Source organism: Ixodes scapularis, unplaced genomic scaffold (genome assembly GCF_016920785.2).
Source record: "Ixodes scapularis isolate PalLabHiFi unplaced genomic scaffold, ASM1692078v2 PGA_scaffold3__209_contigs__length_174095766, whole genome shotgun sequence".
Lineage (NCBI taxonomy): Eukaryota > Metazoa > Arthropoda > Arachnida > Ixodida > Ixodidae > Ixodes > Ixodes scapularis.
In genome coordinates, this window is record NW_024609868.1 from 332865 (window position 1) to 352945 (window position 20081).

The 20081-nt window shown below is 45.7% G+C and overlaps 1 protein-coding gene across 1 annotated transcript; it reads left to right on the forward strand.

The window, feature by feature from the left end:
- The first annotated feature begins 431 nt into the window (after positions 1-431).
- Positions 432-11299, forward strand: LOC8038627 (selenoprotein F). The gene is made up of 4 exons (XM_002412764.5): positions 432-716; positions 5802-5963; positions 9508-9571; positions 10839-11299. The coding sequence occupies exons 1-4, from the start codon at positions 669-671 to the stop codon at positions 11015-11017; spliced, it is 453 nt and encodes a 150-aa protein (XP_002412809.1). The 5' UTR covers positions 432-668; the 3' UTR covers positions 11018-11299.
- The last annotated feature ends 8782 nt before the right edge of the window (positions 11300-20081 follow it).

Genomic DNA, 20081 nt, shown 5'->3' on the forward strand with positions numbered 1-20081 from the left:
GGTATGGTGGCCGCGTCTTCGACTGGGGTGTGCTTCCCGAAGTGGCAACAAATGACGTCACAAAAGCCAAAGTGTGGTGCTGTTGTATGTCGCGATCCTGGCGGTTGGTCATAGAAATGCCAACAAAAAGCCAACGTTATTTTGCAAAAAGCTGGGAGTAGCACAAGTGAATGCAAGTGAACGCCAAAGTCGCTGTCGTCATGGCGTCCCAATTTCCGGCTGCTGGTGCTTCCGTGGACTGTCACGGTCACGCTGGAGAGCGAACTGCCGCAATGACAGGCGTCTGCAACTAACGCCACAGCTATAGAAACGCCACGAGGATCGCGACAGGCGATAACGTGACACTTTTATGATGTCATCAGGCGGAAATCAAGGGACCACTTTTTTGGACGTGGTATGGTAAACACGCCCGTGGGAGACGCACTCAAGGCACCATGACGACCATCGACGTGACCGGCCGTAATCCGCGGTTTTTACTCCGTACGCTAGAGCCAACGCCGGTGGTGGCCGCGTTTGCGGAGTGGGGAAGCGAAAGCGGGAAGCGGGTAGAGCCCAAAGTTGGTAGAGTCGGTAGAGTGTAGCGGCTCTGGAGTGTAGAGTCGAGTTTAACATCCATTCACTATGCATTCACGGTTCATCCATTCATCCATCTATTTTAAAAATTAAACATGGCCGCGTACTACCTTTATTTGCAGCTTCTGATCGCTCCTTTATTTGTAAGTACATATTTTCAGTGACAGCGGTCCTTACAACAATTTGCATTTTACGCTGTTTGCCGGTTTCAAAATGTGCTAGGCATAACGAAAAACTAGTGGTTTTGCGTTGGCGACGTAGTCAGCCGCTGCCTAGTCGACGTAATCGGTTCATGATTACGCGCGCCAAGTCCCTTTTTAACAGAAAGGCGAAATGGGGGGAATGACTGCTTGCTTCTCTAAACCGCATGCCTCCGACTGCTTTCTACTTCCGTATAAAAGAAAAGCGGCAGCACCACTGGGAGCACTGATGCAAATGTACACGTGGTGCCACATTTGGGCGGCGGAGAAAAGCTCACCGGAGAAAAGCTCACCGGAGATAAGCTCACCGCAAAACCGGCTGATGCAGAGAAAAGCTCACCGATTTTTTTTTTTTTAACAATGTCCTCTTTCTTGTAATATTCTTGAAGGTCATTTGGCATATTTGCTAATTCCTCAGAAATTAGTAATCACCCATTTTGTATATTAATGAAGCCGCAAAGATGATATCAGAACATCCTACACCGGTAAAACAGACAACAATTTATTGACAACTGAGGGTGCACCGTCGGTAGCTCTGTCAAATAAAGAGGTTTGTTCTTTGTGAGCTAATATGAATAGCGGTGTGGTGAACCGTTTCAGCCCCAAACATTCTGTAGTGCCTAATAGTTAAGTAGGTATTTGTTGATGCAGTCAGTGTCGGCTACGTTGGTTGGTTTCTGTTAATTTCACTAAGAAAACTTTAGTTGCGAGAACAGCTTCGTCCTGTCGTGTTTGTTGTCTTCACTCCGTCGTCGTCGTTTGAGCGGTTTTCATCATGTATAACGTTTACCAACTCGCCCTATTCGCTACCTTACAGAAGACTATTTCTAATATAGGTCACGAGTAACGAAGGTACCAGTGTGCAGCTCTGAAAGTCATGAGTGACTCACCTTAGAAGGGCACTATCACACAAAGGCAACGTGCGGAAGCACCAGCACGAACGGCTAGAAAACGTGCATGTCCGTGGAAGAAAGAAGCCTCGATATCCTACTAACTGTTTTATCCTGTTTTCAAAGGTTAATAAAAGCCTCAAAGAAAATTTCAGGCACCGCGTTGTTGCGCATGCACTTTTGGATTTTCGGTGTTTACAGTTTTGATTTTTAGGTTTCAGGGAGACTTAAGTTTTCGAACTCTTTCATGTCATTCAAGTTCATAAAATTTTCAGTTAGGCTTTAGTTGCCTTGAGAGTAAGCCGAAGAAAACGCTGGCCCGCCATTATTAATTTGGGAGCAATATACTTAATAAGCTTGGCAAATAATACAAAAAAGGACATTTTCTTTTTGACAAACCTCACGAACTTAAGTGGTAATAAATTGATATATGTTACGCATGATCCAACAACCTCCATAAAAAAGAAAAAAAAAAAAAAAATCGGTGAGCTTTTTTTTGCATTTGCCGGTTTTGAGGTGAGCTTATCTCCGGTGAGCTTTTCTCCGGTGAGCTTTTCTCTGGGATTCGCCACATTTGGCGGTGCGATCATCCTGGTGCCGCTATGGGGGTTGCAGCAGCAAACTACAGTCGGCCGCAAAAGTTTGCGGGGAGCGTCAGCCGCAATGACCGGCGTAAGGTGCTGCCTTGTCAGCCGTCGTGCAAGAGCCGTGTATGGGGAGAGTTGGGTGGCAACAGAGTGTCTGCTGAATGGACGCTCATGCAGCTGCTGCAGCCAGCACCAGCCAATGTATTCTTCGAACTACCGTAGCTAAATGTGGGGCAACGCGAGCCAAAGCCTGTGACGCCGTTATGTTGGCGGTGGCGCAGATTTGTTGACGGTGTGGTACGATGCTACTGGCCCGTAGTAAGCTGGGCCGCCAATGTGCTGTTCTAGACTACACAAACTTTTGAGGTCCGCAGCCCCTAAAATACGCCGTCTGGCACGTCTCCTCCCTTTAGAGCAGTATCCAAGCTATCGGCAGCTCGGCGTTCTTAGGCCCCCACTTTTGTTCTAGACCGGGGCTGCGCAACACGCGTGCTGCATGTGGCCCGCAAGCGGGTTTCCTGCTGCCCACGCTCCCACCTAAACTTTAACTGGCCCAAAATGCAGTCGACCCAGTGCCGCGAAAAAGCCGAAACTAATTGGATTAGGAATGAGTATTTCCGGTAGTTTGGGGCCTCCCTACCTGACAAAATCGCCTCGGTGAGTTTCCGTCGCTCACGCGCGTGAACATCTGGGAATGTGGTTTTGTTGTGGCAAAGGGAGCATCGCAAGTTTCCATCCGGGACGATACAGACATTTGCAAAGTTCCTAAATTGATGCAATGCAAAGTGCAAGTTTGTCTGCTTCTTGCACGCAATCATGTCAAATGATGTCGGCACCCTAAGCTCTTATTGGCTCATTGAAAAAAAAATAAATAGTGGGTAGACCTTGACCCACTATCAGTCAAAGCCAATTGGAGCTTGGCGTTGTTCTGAGGTCACTGCAACTCCTGCGCAGGGAGCAGTCCACTCGCTCTCCGCATATTTAGACCCATCCGACTGTTTCACAACGTGCATCTTCCCAACATGGAGAGCCTATTATGGCGGGTGGGAATGCCACTCACTGTACCCCACAGAATGAAAACGCCCATGTGCCGAGCGATTGGCCAGAATAATATTCCCCCTTCTCTTACATTTTTTCACGAAAGCCAGCCAAGTCTCGTAGTATTCTTCGGTAGGTAGGACATTATCCGACGCGTTAAGGGGAGACACTACCCAGGAAAAACAATTTCTGCAAAAAAAAGTTGATTTTGAAAAATATCATATTTACATCCACCAACATCTAGAGTATTCCCGGAAAGTTTCATTACTTTAAACTGCATAGTTAATTTTTTATAAATTATTTTCGGTCCACCGATGCTAAAGAAAAGGTAGAGGTTGGAGCACTTTGAATGTATTTTACTCCATTCCACTTTTTGGCATAAATATCGCTTCAGGAAAACTATTGTTTTGGTATTACTCAACTTGGATTAATTCTTATGAGTGTTTCTGGGGTGAAATTTTAAGGGGAAGATAACTATGAGCTTGTATTTTTTTATTTTTATCAATTTTCATGCTCAAGAACTAAAAGTTTGGACAAAGGATGGAAATCTAAAAAACTGTATTTGTGTTTATGTGGCTTTTTTCTCATGAAAGATGGTATAACATAGAAATATAGCTCCATAGTTATCTGCCCTGAACTGTCCTAATGCAATGTAACACATGAAAACAACAAATTTATAAGTAATTTCAAAACGATAGTTTTCCTAAGCAGACACGCCCACTTTCGTCTTTGAACGTTTGCAATTTTTTTTTCTACTTCAACCAGATTAACAAACATTGGCAGAAATGTTCTCAACGTCAACAGAAACAAGCCCTGTAAATATAATTTAAATCGGACAAGTGGTTCAAAAATTTCCTTTTTTGGGTAGTGTCCCCCTTCAAGGGGGACACTGGCTAGAGGTTGAACTTCTGAACTGCTCATGTGACCGGAATGAAATTTGCAGGGGAGATTTAACTTGAGATGTAGGTGTATTGCACAAACTTTCAGCTCTCTAGGACAACTTTACATCTGCATAAGAAGATGTGTCACTCTTCATTATGAAATCTATGACATGCAAATGAAGCTATTAAGCATCATTTTAACTGCTTGAATATAAAGTGGGGGATGTTTGACTTTGGGCTATCTAGTTTTTATAACTCAAATGTAAATATTTCAGGAAGAGTGATTACCTCAAAGTATAAGATACATATCTGTCCTATGCCAATTTTTGAAAACATGGTTTTCTCTCAATGATGACTTTAATTTAAAACAAAATAAAGTAGATAGCCCGATTCCCAGTAAATTTTAGTTGAGAAACATCTTGAGTGTGGTATCAGAATAATTTTACCTTTGAACAAAAGATTCCTTCGTATGAAATTTGTAGCAAAAAGCGGAACTGAGAAAAATTCAATCAAACAAAGAACTCCTTTACTTTGTTAGTGCCTCACAATGTGTTGAAAATATTTTATATCAACATAACTACGGTATTTGGCGCATGGTTATGAAATTTAGTGCAAGGGTATATAATTAGTTTCTAAAACCAAAAGCCTCAAAATTGAAAAATTAATTTCGAAAAATTATAGGCCTATATACCCCCTTAAGAAAACAAAGACGAGCCCCAATGATTCTAGCTATTGTAGGACTGTCATTGACATAAAACTATATCATTTATTGTTAGGTAGTGTTCCGCAGTTTCAATAAATGAAATTTGGTCTTGCCCGCACCAGTTTTTGGTTGTGCAGCCACATTCTAGCCAAACGATTGGCTTCCGATGAGGCTCAGTGCAATCCCGAGCCTACTCTGTCCTCCCTGAGCGGAGCAAAGCGGGGAGCGATCGTGCGCAGTGTGGCCCGTCTGGAAGTCTACGCTTTTCATTTGACTCAAACGGACGATATTGGGAAAGGCGTCGGACGTTGCTGGCTGCAGGCTCGACTTTCACACGCGTGTTCATGCAGGGCTCGGCTCGTTGTCACGGCGACCGTAGCGAACAAACTTTATCGTGCGGAGGCAGACGGGCGAGATCAGACGCGCTCTTTCGATGCCAAGTGTGCCTGCTAGTGTTTTAAGGAGCCTTGTGTGAGAGTCACGTTTTCCTGGCCATTCAGCGGACAGTTTCTTTAACCGGGATGCGGTTCTAAAGTATCCGACTGTGTAGCGAGTCAAGCGTCGACAACCGGCCCGACGGGAAAGCCTCGACACGAGCCGCCGCAAGGAACAGCGGAGAGCTCAACCGGCGGAACCGTCGCCACGGCAGACGTTGGCGAACGCGAGGAGACCTCCGACTTTCCGGCAGAGGTCTTCATGTCGCTTTTTCGAACGACTTACGAAATGACGTCCAAAAACCGTGCGACTCGAAAAGTCGAGTCTAAAATCCACGCGTTCGTCGGTCCATCCATCGTCGCTCGTGTATTCGCTTTTGCATGGTTCGAAGCGGGGGTCGCCGGCCCACCGTCGCTCCCTCCGAAAGCGAGGAGCGGCGGAAAAGGCGGAGGAGATGGGAGGGTCTCTTTGGGCCTACGGTGCGTGTTGCGCAGGCCCTGGGGGACCTCTCGGCAGACGAGTGCCTGGCCCTGGGCTTCCGGAAGCCCGACCTGGCGTGTGCCTCCTGCCGGGGCCTGGCGGCCTTTGACCTGGACCTGCTCCGGGACGGCTGCCACCGCTGCTGCGCCCACACCCAGGACCGGGACGCCCCCAAGGTGGGTTGGGGCCGGTCGACCGGGAACTCGCGTTGGGAAGGGAAAACCATCGTCTAGGGGCCACGTGCCCCGAGACGGGGAAAAGCGGACGGGCAAAGGAATCCCAGACTCTCTGACCAACTCTGCCGGGGATTGGGAAAGGACAAATTGTGGTACGGCGAGTGCAGCGTCAGCAATACGTCGACTGTGCCGTCGATTGTGCCCCGCCTCGCCCCTGGAATCGACAGATTTTGCCGACTGGGCACATTTTGAGATTAATTGTTTCGTTAACTTCTAGGGGGAGTTACGAGGGTTGTTTGAAGTCGATCGGGACTTGCATTCTTAGGGAAAAAATAAAAAATCCGCAAGCATGAAACCATGTCAGTTTTTCTAAGTATTTCTCCGGGTGGTCCGGACACCGCCGCGGTCGTTCTGGCAGCTGCCCGATCGCTCGGGCGTAGAAAGAGCCGAACTGCTTGATAGTCATCAAACCAACAGAATTGGTGCGGTTGGCTCGTCGCCGGCCATCGTCCTCGGTGGAACCGTTCGTAACGTCGTTGGTTCCCCGCTCGCAATCTCCTCGAAATTTCGGTACATTTACGTTTTCTGGGAATTCGATTATGTACCGTCGCTCTACAGCTGCGGTCACCTCGCTCGCTGTTACGATAACCGGAACTGCCCCGTGCGCGTCGAATACCTCGATCCAGGTGCCGGACGTTCGAGGATTACCGTATTTACTCGAATGTAACGCGACCGCGATTGTAACGCAAGAAGTAACTTTTCAAAGCGCAAAAAAAAAAAAAAAGAGAACACGAATGTAACACGAGTTAAAGGGTAACTGCAAAGAAAAAAAAGTTTTTTTTAAATAGCCTAATTGGGACAAGCATGTCAAAAAACAATTTTTCCGCGAGAAAAAACATTTTTTACAGCAATATTTATTGGGTGAGACTCCTTTTAGTTTGCGGCTATTTCGTCCATTTTAAATCGCGCGTTACGAAGTTGTGATTATGTGACATCAATTCCAAAAGGTTCTCATTGGCTAAGAGTTTGATTGACGGCTTAGATCTTGGTTGTTAAGCCTTTGTTATATGTTGCAATTTCCTTTTGAGTGGCATATTTTTACGTTTGAAGAATAACCCATGTGATGAGAGTTATTATTCTTTACAAAAGGTTTACAAGACGGGCACTTCCGTTAGGATTCATACAAACAAAAGCTTCGCCATTCTTTCATGGCCGCCGAAGTCCCTGTTCCCGCCTGTCTCGCCTACCTCGACTAATCGTTTCGCCGAAGTGATCAGTGTTTCGTCGTTTCATGCTGACCCAGGTGCTTGAGTGAAACTTCTTGAAGTGAAGTAGTGTGTGTTTAGCAGCTGTCGCAAGTTTTAGTGATAGGAAGCGACGCGGGGTTTTGGCTTTCATAGCGCGGTTCTTTCGTTTTCCTCTTTGCTTGCTTAGCGTGCTTTTTTTTTTTTTTTTTTTTTTGTTTTGCTTGTTTGCGCGTGCAAATGCTGACTTTTCGGAGATGTCAGATGCGTGATCCCGACAGTGAGCCTCCCAGCCGCCATGTCGCCCCGAAAGGAATGCTATTTGGCTGGAGGCAATTGGGCGTTCGCGTAGCGACCAACGTGTCCAGTTACGTTCTCGTCATATCGCTCTGGAGGCCGTCGAGATTCGCCCCGTGTGCACCTAACGTCCGCGACTAGACAGAAAATAAAAAAGCACTATGTCCACTACGTAAAAATGGTCTCAGTTCATGCATCTGTAGGCAGGTACGAAATCGTGCCCAAATTTATTCACACCGCACGATGCAACACGTCGCTGTGCAAACGCAGTCCAACACGAAGCATAAAAACGGCAGATTTAGGACAACAATTCGGAGTCCATTGTTCAATTAAAACGACGTAATTTTGTTGAAAACGCCCGCAGCTTTTTACTCACGGTATGCGTCGGGAAACTTCCACATTTTGAAACAGAACGAGGCAGATTTACTTTTAAAAACGCACCCAGCGTCCTCCCGGACCAGTTTGACTGGATCAGCTGACGACGACGGGACTTAACTGGTTGAACGTCAACCCCACAACAACCAATTTGCGCTCCGTGTTAGCACCGCATTACACACACCACGAACGTTTCAGCTCTGTCGCATCGCCGTGTTGCACCAAACGGAACGGGATCGCCGAAACCAACGCAGCGCTGTCGTGAACCTTGGCTTGTGGTTGCGCACTCGTGGATTCTGTGACTCCCTTCGCTTTCAAAGCGCGAACGACGATTACGAACGATACTTTCCGTCTTCCGGGAACATCACAGGGGCACTTCTCCGGTCACGTCTTCGCTACATGTGCCCGCAAACCGCGTCAAATCAAAACAATACCGCGGCCTGGCGTAGTTGCCAGATCTTGCCGGAAGTCGAGACGCTGCGTCGTTCAACTCCGCAACGCAAGGAAAGTGAGGGGCGGGGCGTACTCCTCTTCCGCGGGGGTCGAAAGAGCAGGAGTTTCAAATGTGGAGAGGTTCTGACTCTACTAAATTACGTCCTGTGGCGTAAATATTGATAAAAAAAAATCATTTTTTTCGCGGAACATTTGTTTTGTGACATGCTTGTCCCAATTAGGCTGTTTAAAAAAAAACTTTTTTTTTCTTTGCAGTTACCCTTTAAGTGAGGGGAAAAAAGTACCTTAAAAAGTACTACAACGTGGTCCGCGGAAGCCTTTTCGGCCGGGTTCACACTTGAAGAGCACTTCACACTGGAGCCTCCACCCACGGATAGTTGATTCTGTCACATCTACCCGTCGAGCCGCGGCAGAGTTTCCGATTTCCTCAGCCATCATAATTGCACTTCTTTTAAAGCGGGCGTCGTACTGAGCTCGTCGCGTGGCCATTTGCTCGAGAGTCCAGTCGCGGAAGCACGTAGCAGCAGCTCACAAAACACGGACAACACGGGCACATGGGTACGGTAACCCTAACAGAAAGCGTTGTGAAGGTAACCCGCAACCCTAACATGGGCGCAACGAATCGCAAACAAGAATAGGATTGGATTGGCTGTTTCCAGCGTGTATATGTTGCCAGCACAAGATTGAAAGATAGCGAGATTTGTCGTAGCCATTTTAAAGAGCCTGTGCTGCGCCACCGCCAAGGCACATTTTGAGGCGTTTCGATTATAACGCGAACCCCCAAATTAGGTAAGGGAAATTTGAAAAAAAACTCGCGTTACATTCGAGTAAATACGGTACGTTAACATCTTTGCGAGTTTCGTCGTTCTACAATTGTTCAAGAATTTCTCGCGAGCAAGAGTCCCTCGAACGACCCTCGTAGATTTCTATATTTGGCACGCATTCTTCCTACGTCCTACCAAAGGGAACTGCGTTGTTTTCTCCGTATCAAAATGAAATCAATTGAAACAAGGCGAAGGCACGACTCGTCCGGTGCCACTCTCGGAGCAAGGCAAATGCAGTTCCTTTGTTGCGATGGCGAAAGTAGGGGCTGTCGGACGTTTGACACCGCGTGATGGCCGACGACTGTGGCGTTCCTGTGGACGGCCGCTCACGCCCGGTCCCTCTGGTTGCAGCGGTATCCCCGGGCCGTGCTGGAGGTGTGCGCCTGCAAGTTCGGACACATGCCGCAGATCGAAGGTGAGTGGGCGTCTCAAGTCAGAAGCTGCCGCTCCAACGTCGCTCTCGCGAGGGCCCCCAAATGCGCCTGGGTCTCCTTTGGGCTCCTTAAATTGGGAAAATCCCATTTTGCAAATTTCGGTCGAGCGGCGCTGTGCCGTGCATCGAGGGTAACTCGCCGCGTTGTCCAACGGTGCCGAGAGCGAGCTGGCCTAGAATTAAATGAGTCTACGAAATTTCACGAAAAGAATACACTTCTAAGGTTCGCGTAACTGGCACACTTCACGTAGAACGATCTTTGCTTCAAAGATGCGGTACTGTCCTCACGCGGGCGAAGGAAGGCAAAATTAAAGCAGTTCACTAATCTTGGACCATTCGAAGATTTTTATTCCCCAAACTTCCGCACGTGTTTCACATTGTGGCGCACTGGTAAATCTGAAGCCACAGTATAATGGGAAGAATATTGGCGGGATTATTGTCCAGTGAGAGTGGAAACTAGACCTAGAAAAAAGTGCTCTGTTCTTACGTTTTTCGTGGCGTCGGTTGAAGCGAAAAGTTTGCATCGAGTTTGATTTACGAAACTTGGTGCACGTCGCGTATGTTTTACTTTATTTTACCAGAGCCACCGGTAGATAAAAGCAGAAAAAAACCATCTTTGTCTGGCACCGAAAATGGGCACAGAAAAACGCAGAACCTGCGGGCAAAAATAAACCCGAAACAAAAAAACCTAAGCTGGGAAAAGAAATGAAGCGCGGAACCTTACGTATAGCGTGTAATAACCGACTTAACCACCAACCCCGTTTTGTTTTTACCTAACTGCCGAGCGACAGTGCGGCCGTGTCGCAACAAGCAGCCGCCCACCAGGTTGGAAACATTGGAGCTTGGGCGAATTACAAATGGGGCGCTCACCCCAGAAACTTTGCGAGGCCACCGACGTAACCAAGGTGCTCCTCCGAAAAGCCGATGTGGCGCGGTGAAGCTCGATGCCAGAGTGCAAAACGCACGGCCACTTAAAAGGGGGGATGGGGGGCTTTATTCGTAGATTATCAAACTTTGAGACTGGGGCTGCACTCACCGGTCGACCCCTTGATCGGCCGACCCAGCTCCCCGCCGTGACAAAGGGTCGACGTCCGACCGATCCAACGTGGCTTCCGCCGCAGCCTCAGCTTAGGGGTGACCGGAGTGTAGGTAACGAGCGCTAGTCTCGAACGGTCATGCAAATCGAAGCAGGCGTTTGTGCGTCGGACAGAGTCCGCGTCTGGCAGCTAACGCGAGGTTTGGGTCGCAGCCTTTGTGCGGGGCCCCAAGCACAAGCGGTTCCCCAAGCTGAGCATCAAGTACCTGCGGGGGGCCGACCCCATCATCAAGCTCATGGACGACCGGGGGGAGGTGCAGGAGGAGCTGAGCATCAAGAAGTGGGACACGGACACCATCGAGGAGTTCCTGCTGGAGCACCTGGAGCAGTGACCCCCGCCCTCCGGCCGTCCAACTGCCCTCGTTTTCTAGAGACCTTTTAGTGGCTGCACCTCCACGACGGAATTTTACGACCCAGTCTTTGTGGGTACGTCCCTCCGTAAAAATACTATAAAGTTTACAATCGCGCCGACGTTTCTTTATTTGTAATTAACGACTCGTCGCATTTCATGATGGTCGCCGTTTTTACGAATGGTTTTGTAACGTTACCGTCTACAAAAAGTTTTCTACACCACAATCTGCCTAACAATTGGAACTCAATAAAATCTTTACACTACTGCGGCTCGGGTGGCTCGTAAATCCCCTTCTTGGCCGAGCAGGGTGCGACTGGCGCTCCGTTTCGGCTGAACTACCTGTTGCGGCCGGGCGTGCGAGGCTGTACCGTCGTCGTGCTTTGCTCTATCGCTCGAAATGACTCGGTTGAGGCCACGTCGTAGCTTCCGCTTTTTGCCGAGTTGCGACAAAACAAAGCGTAAACTCGACGCTTCTTTGGCGTGCCACCTAGAAACCGATATCAACTGGAATGTATAAGAATTTCTACTTCCATCAGACTCAATGGTGGCAATCGAGGGTAACTACCGCGCATTGAATTGAACTGGTAACAACCGCACATGCAGCTTGACGTGCCCTTGACCGCCTCCAGTGCAGGGCAACGGAACACAGCGGGAATAAAGAGAAAAAGAGCGGGAAAAAAAAAATAACAAAAATCAAAATTGAGAGACGCAACATTTATAATTTACCGTAGCAGATAAAGCAATAAAATCAATTACAAAGCCAGTGGTTGTAACTAGTTATCATAACCATCTATAAAATATAATGTTTAATCCATAAAATATAATAAAACTTTCTTTGCTCAAAGAACGTTTTCTGCTCTTTCCCTGCCAAACAAGAACACGCTTTTCCGGGACAACTGATGCTCCTGCATTCTCTACTTTTTTTAGGGACAGCATTTTTGCCAAGATAGAACGTTCTAAAGCGATCTTGGGTGAGAATCTATTCTTTTTTGACGTAAAGAACAATTTTCTCTCTGATTGTCACTTTTTATCTTGAAGAGCAGTTTTCCCCTGTAATACATTTGAGGATGCATTTCATAGTATCACTCACTAATTCATTCCTACACTGTGTGGTCGCGCAAGTTTGTGGGCCGCCTCGGCAAAAATGTAGATCCGTACAGGCGGATATCCGCATCCAATCCCCATCTGATCTGCAATCTGCCAAATCTGATTCATGTGCATCTGCGAGCTTCCTGCGGATATGCAGGGCGCTACCGATATGCATTGCCCTAGTGGTGATGGGGGGGCATCAGTTATTTTAAGAATGGCGGCCAATTTCGGATGAAGTCAAGTGGTCACTGAGTCGCTGTTCTACTCTCGCTTGCAAACTATTCGACTCAATCAACTTAAAAGGGAATGATTTGTACTATTGGTCTTATAAATGCCAATACTTTACCCGGAAAAATGACCGGATGACGTCGCGAAAGACTAGAGCGCATTTTACATGAATATATGCCATTCTTTCGTTGAAGCTCGGTGGACTCTTGTACTTGACCTCAGAAGTTTGTGTACAGTACTGAAAAAACCAAGGACGCGAGCACGTGGTTCTTGGGAGAGCTCAATTTCACCGTGAATTTGCCTTGCTTTTGGAAAGAACAAAGCCTCGTATAGTTTTTGGAACAGAGTCTTGGCTGGATAGTACCATAGCAGAGAGTGAAATTTAATTGGACTACATTTTGAAAAGACTGCAGCACACACGGTGGTGGTGTTTTTGTGCTTGTTCGCAACAGTCTGGACAGTGTCCCTATCAATGTTAACGGTGAATCATCTGAAACTATTTCGTGTAAAGTCATGCTTGGTAATGGCTCCTCTGTGGCTTGAGGCTTTTTTTATAGGCCACCTGGCTCTTGCCAACCCTTGTTTCAATTAAGCGGTATATTACCAAGTCCGGAGGCAAGATACACAGTCCTTGTCGTTGAAAACTGGGTCTCTTTTCAGCCAATCATCCAGACTACGTCTGTTATTTATTCTGCTTTCCGCGAAATGGTCCACTCCTTATCTCCGTTTGTTCAGACTCCCAACAAGACTGGGTCCTAACAGCGCTAATCTGTTAGATTTATTTTTTGCAATGACCCCAATCTTGTTTCCTTAGTCAATGTGATACCGGGAATAAGCGATCATGAGGTCCTTACAAGAATGTCCTGTGATGCTCTACAAGGGCACACTGCACAACCACCCTAGGTGTGTTTTTATGAAAGAGGCGACTACGTAACGCTATCCCGTGAACTGGATTCGTTTTTTCCTGAAATTCCAATCGCATAGCTCAAACTTGGATATGAATTCTGCCTGGAATTTCTTTAAACAAAAATTTTGTCGTTGGCGCAGACCTACATTCCATCATGCATCATATCGGGTGGATGAATAGGGCAATTCGAACTTTGATAAACCAAAAGAATCGTTTGTTCAGTAGGTATTGTCGTTCACAAGAACCTAGATTATATTCCAAAATGAAGGAGCTGGGCAAAATCATAACAAAAGAAAGGCGCAAAATCAATATCTAGACACTCTACCCGACAAACTAAAAAGAAATCCTAAAGAGGTCTGGAAATATGTCAAAAACAAGAAAACTAGCATCGCTATCCCCGATGTCATAGATGGTGTCAATTAGCACACAGACCTAAAGAGCGAGGCTCGAACCTTTCATCTTTATTTTCAATCGGTTTTCACTCGGCCGGTGAACCCGGTTCATAGAGTACCGACATCGAACGTTGTTAAACAAATGGATGACACGGACTTCTCGGAGAGTGGCATTGCGTCCTTATTGCAAAAGATCAAAGTAAGCAGTGCCCCCAGGCCCAGATTGTATTTCCAACCTAATTCTGAAAAACTGTGCTGTTTCTATTTCCCCTTATCTAACCGTGTTGTTTAAAAAGTCTTTTGAACAGAGCAAACTTCCTCTTGACTGGAAAAGCGCCAACGTGGTCCCAGTACATAAAAGGGGAGATAAAACCAGCACCTGCAACTATAGGCCTATTTCTTTACCGAGTGTTTCTTGTAAAATGCTAGAGCGCACCATTTACTCAAATTTAATCAATCATCTACAGAATAACGCATTATTTTCTCCGCAGCACGGTTTCAGAGCGGGATTTTCTTGGGATACGCAATTAGTAGAATTCACCCATGACCTCTCTTTTTCAATTAACGATGGTTTCCAAGTCGATTGTGTCTTTTTGGACTTTCGGAAGGCTTTTGACTCGGTATCTCATACTTTATTGTGACAAAAGATGGCCGCTGTTAAGATTTCGGATTCACTTTTAACCTGGCTTGAGGCTTATCTTGTTGGAAGAAAACAATGAGTAGTTCTATAGATGGTGTGAGCTCGTCAAATGTTGGCGTTTTATCGGGTGTTCCGCAAGGATCGGTGTTGGGCCCCCTTTTTTTTTTTAGTGTACACAAATGATCTTGATGGTCATCTTTCTAGCCGCGTCCGACTGTATGCTGACGATTGTTGTATATACCGCGATATCACGTGTCAGGCCGACTCCCAAATACTGCTAGACAATCTCGATTCTGTGATGTCATGGTGTCAAACGTGGAATATGACCTTAAATTTGAGCAGATTTTCTAACAAAAGACAACCTCTCGCCACAGAATATTTCCTAGGTGTCGCAAGTTTAGCTGGTGTACCTGAATATAAGTAGCTGGGAGTTGTATTTTCTAGCAACTTGTCATGGAATGCTCGTGTTGATTATTTGTCATCTAAGACCAGAAGCACATTGAACTTTCTTAAACGCAATTTTAGTCGGGCGCCTACTAACCTTAAAGAAACATTGCACGTATAGGATGTACGTCCCATTTTGGAATATGCATGTGCCGCGTGGGATTTGCATACCCGTCACACCATTGAACAACTCGAACGTATTCAGAAACAGGCAGCTGGGTTTGTCTCCGGCAATTATGATTTCTCTAAAGATCATCTGAAATACGTCGCAACCTGGGATGGCCTCTGGTGGAACACAGGCAAAGGTGCTTTAAGCTCACTTTATTTTTCAACATACTAAACGGTAGAACCGGCATCGAAAAAGAAAGTTATATTAAGGAGCCCAGTTATGAGTACAGATCATCACTTAAAAGTATGTGAATATAGAGGCAGAATTAACGTCTTTAAGCACTCTTTTTTTTCCACGAACAATACTCGAATAGAACAATTTACCAACTGAGGTCACCTCTGCGGCACCTTCCTTCTTTCCTACTGCCCTAAAAAACTTACTGTTGGATTAATTTTTCACTTTGCTCTTCTAATAGTGCCAGTCACTATACTTTCATATATTGTACAAAGTGTTGTATTTTTCTCCTAAAATGTCATATCCACTATTTCTGCATCATAATAGTTCTTGTGTATCTCTATATTTATCGTTTGCTATTATTGCCTTACCCCCCCCTACAATAATGCCCAGAACTGGGCGATGGGGGTATTCGAATAAATAAAAAATGAAAGCCGTTTACAACTCCCTGTAACGCCGAATTAGAGCGCAGCTCTTGAGGACAAGGAGGGGAAGGTTCGGAGAGGGGGCTATGCCCTCCACCTCCCCTGCTCGGCTCCAATTTAGGGGAAATTCTTCCGCTAAATTGAGCGGGAAAAATTTTCCTTTAGATTTAGCGGGGAAAATTTTCCTCTAGATTTAGCGGGAAAATTTTTCCGCTAAATTTAGTGGGGAAAATATTCCTTAGATTCAGTGGGGAAATTTTTCCACTAAATTTAGCGGTGAAAATTTTCCTCTAGATTTAGTGGGGAAATTTTTCCGCTAAATTTAGCGGGGAAATTTTTCCTCTAGATTTAGCGGGGAAATTTTTCTCCTAAATTTAGCGGGGAAAAGTTTCCTCTAGATTCAGTGGGGAAATTTTTCCGCTAAATTTAGCGGGGAAAATTTTCTTCTAGATTTGGCGGGGAAATTATTCCACTAAATTTAGTAGGGAAAATCTTCCTCTAGATTTAGCGGGCAAATTTTTCTCCTAAATTTAGCGGGGAAAAGTTTCCTCTAGATTTAGTGGGGAAATTTTTCTGCTAAATTTAGCGGGGAAAATTTTCCTCTAGATTTAGTGGGAAATTTTTCTGCTAAATTTAGCGGGGAAAATTTTCCTCTAGATTTAGTGGGGAAATTTTTCTGCCAAATTTAGTGGGGAAAATTTTCCTCTAGATTTAGTGGGGAAATTTTTCTGCTAAATTTAGCGGGGAAAATTTCCCTCTAGATTTAGTGGGGAAATTTTTCTGCTATATTTAGCGGGGAAAATTTTCCTCTAGATTTAGTGGGGAAATTTTTCTGCTAAATTTAGTGGGGAAAATTTTCCTCTAGATTTAGGGGGAAATTTTTCTGCTCAATTTAGCGGGGAAAATTTTCCTCTGGATTTAGCGGGGAAGTTTTAGCGCTAAATTTCGCAGGGAAAGTTTTTCTCTGGATTTAGCGGGGAAATTTTTCCGCTAAATTTAACGGGGAAAATCTTCCTCTTAAGTTAGCGAAGAAATTTTTCTCCTAAATTTAGCGGGGAAAATTTTCCTCAAGATTTTTCCACTAAATTTAGCGCGGAAAATTTTCCTCTAGATTTAGCGGGGAAAATTTTACACTAAATTTAGTGGGAACATTTTCCTCTAGATTTACTGGGGAAATTTCTCCGCTAAATTTAGCGGGGAAAATTTTCCTCTAGATTTAGTGGGGAAATTTTTCCACTAAATTTAGTGGGGAAATTTTCCTCTAGATTTAGCGGGGAATTTTTCTGCTTAATTTAGCGGGGAAAATTTTCCTCTAGATTCAGCGGGGAAATTTTACTGCTAAATTTAGCGGGGAAAATTTTCCTCTAGGTGTATTGGGGGAACTTTTCCACTAAATTTAGTGGAGAAAATTTTCCACTAAATTTAGTGGGGAAAATTTCCCTCTAGATTTAGCTGGGAAATTTTCCCACTAAATTTAGCGGGGAAAATTCTCCTCTAAATTTAGCGGGAAAATTTTTCCACTAAATTTAGGGAGAAAATTTTCCTCTGGATTTAGCGGGGAAAATTTTCCTCTAGATTTAGCGGGAAAATTTTTCATTAGATATAGCGGGAATATTTTTCTGCTAAATTTAGCAGGGAAAATTTTCTGCTAGATTTAGCAGTGAAATGTTTCCACTAGATTTAGTGGGGAAATTTTCCCGCTATATTTAGCGGGGAAATTTTCTGCTAGATTTAGCGGGGAAATTTTTCGGCTAAACTTAGAAGGGAAAATTTTCCTCTAGATTAGCGGAGAAAATTTCCGATAAATTTAACGGGGAAAATTTTCCGCTAGATTGAGCGGGGAAATTTTTCGGCTAAATTCACCTGGAAAATTTTCCGCTAGATTTAGCGGGGAAAATTTTCCGCTACATTTAGCCAGCAAATTTTTCCACTAAATTTATCGAGGAAAATTTTTCCACTAAAATTAACGGGGGAAATTTTCTGCTATAGTTAGCGGGAAAATTTTTCCGCTAAATTTAGCAGGGAAAATTTTCCTCTAGACTTTGCAGGGAAATTTTTCTCGTAAATTTAGCGGGGAAAGTTTTCTGCTAAATTTAGCGGGGGAAATTTACTGCTAGATTTAGCGGGGAAATTTATCCGTTAAATTTAGCAGGTAGTTTCTCTAGATTTAGCGGGGAAATTTTTCCGCTAGAATTAACGGGTAAAATTTTTCCGCTAAATTTAGCGGGGAAATTTTTCCGCTAGATTTAGCGGGGCAATTTTTCCGGTAAATTTAGCAGGGCAATTTTTCCGCTAAATCTAGCGGGGAAAATTTTTCGCTAAATTAGGCGGGAAAATTTACCCATCATGCACCGCGCGGTTACTGCGACGCCGCTCAAGCCAGAAACGGGCGCCTAAGAGCTGCGCTCTAATAAAAGACTGAATGGGGGGGATGTGCTTCGAAACCTGGAGTTATCCTTTCTTCGGGAAATGCCAGAAAAAAATCCTTTAAGGAAAGTACAAGAACATACTCGGAGAATGCACTTCAAGTAAAGTACAATTTTTCTAAACCTACTCGAAGTAGTACTTAAAGGGAAACTGAAGCGGTTCTCTATTTGAGAAAAAACATTTCAATGGCCTTCATTCTACCTCCAGGATCAGGAATATCAAGATTATTTTTCAATTTGGTGCACGGAGGCTTCAGAAATTAATTTTTAAAGTACCGCCGAAGCCCCTCCTTCCCGGGGCGTGACGTCACACTAGGAGCCTTCGGAATATCTGCTCTCGCGTATCTTCAGCGCCTGTCAAAGCTATGCACGCGCACTCTTGCTATTTTCAGAAAGGTCAGAAAGAGACGTCACGACTGGTGTCAGTGCGGGGAAATATACCTGGCAAGCTTGCCGTTGCACGCGCTGAACATACCAGCGACACGCGCTTGGCGGCCCGAAGATCCTAGTATGACGTCACGACTGGTCGAATCTTTTTTCGCTTTTTCTCGCTTTTAGTTGTATCTTCAGGGAAAACAAAAGTGATATTCAGATTCACGGGATAAAAATACGCCAGAATTCACCTCTAACTCGTTTTTTTCAAGAAGTGTTTCAGCTTCCCTTTAAGTACAATGTACTTCAAGTACTTCCCAACGCTGCGTCGCAGGTACGGCTGCATTGGTAAGTTCCCTCGTGGTGTCACCGGGTAATGTTGAGCAGCTGGCGGCGGGCTGTTGTGGCGTAGGTCAGCGTTGGCTCTTTGGGTGCGGCCACAATAACGGGCACCTGGCAGGAACGCTCGCCGAACCTCGTCTCGAACAACCTCGGTGACGGATATGGCAATCAAATCAGTAGTACAAAATCTTTATTTTTTGGGTTTTTTTCTGCTGCACTGCGCTTTCGTAAAAATTTCCACGTGTTCTCAACGTCAAGTCTCAACCCTCACACAGGGTCTTAGAAATCTTTGAGGAATGATGACGAACAAGTAGAAAACGTGTCTTCAGCGCGCTGCTGCCAGTCTCTGTAACGGTAGCAAAACCGCAAATCCTCTACGAGCAAGATGGCCGTCCAGTGGCTTCACTCGCGGGAGTGGGAAGCGCGATCCAGCAATAGGTCAGTGCCCCCCAGTGATCACTGACGAGGTTAGGAAAATTGGAGACTCCCTTGCCCGGGGGAGGAGGCGGCGGTGTTTAAATTGGTTTTGCTCGATCCCCCAAAGGTTCTCAATGGAAACCTGTAAAAGAAGTTGAGCTTGTTGGTGTCGTGGGAGGGGTCGTGTATGAAATCCCCCTAACGTGTGGAAAATCTTACCTTGGACAAATGGGAAAATGCACGAATGACCGTTTAAGAGGGCACGCACAAAATTTAAAGACATGACGGGGCACATTTGCCCGCGCACTGTAGGGCCTGCAAATGCGAGTCACTCTTCGACGATACCAAGATTCTTGGTAGAAGCAGAATTCAAAGGGCACGCAAACTGCAAGAGGCATATTTTATCAAGAAGAGGGGACCCCAGTGCGTCAGCGACACGTCAATAGCATTTTATAATGCCGAGATTCGTTTTTTTCGATAAATACATGTAAACGGGTTCATCATGCTCTTGTATGTCGCGCATATATATATCATTAAGGTAGAGGGGCTTAGAGCGATAAACCGGGGTTCTGGTCTGCACCCGAAAGTGACCCCCAATAAGGCCGCTGCCATTGTACGCAAATTTGACCACTCGTCACATGACCAAACCAAATATGTGCCGTCACAGGAAAGATGGCAGCACCCAGGCAGTGGCTGGATTGGGCTGGCCCCAGCTGAGCCGGAGCTTGTTGGATGCTTTGTTCGTTGTTGTTCGTCTCGGCGAGTTGATTTCAGACGCAGAAGCCGTCATATGAGACCGGTCGAAAGCGACTTCAGAGTTCAGCGTGGTGTCTGACCTAGGCATCAGGTGAAAACACAGAGGAACGGTGTGCGTCTCGCTGGTGACCGACAGGGATATTGCCACGAAAGAAACAATCGGCCCTCGACGTCACAACAGCTTCACGACGTCATCGTCGACGACATTAAACGACGTCGGGACTTTGTCGTGACTGCACGTCGACGCTGATGCTGGCGAAGGC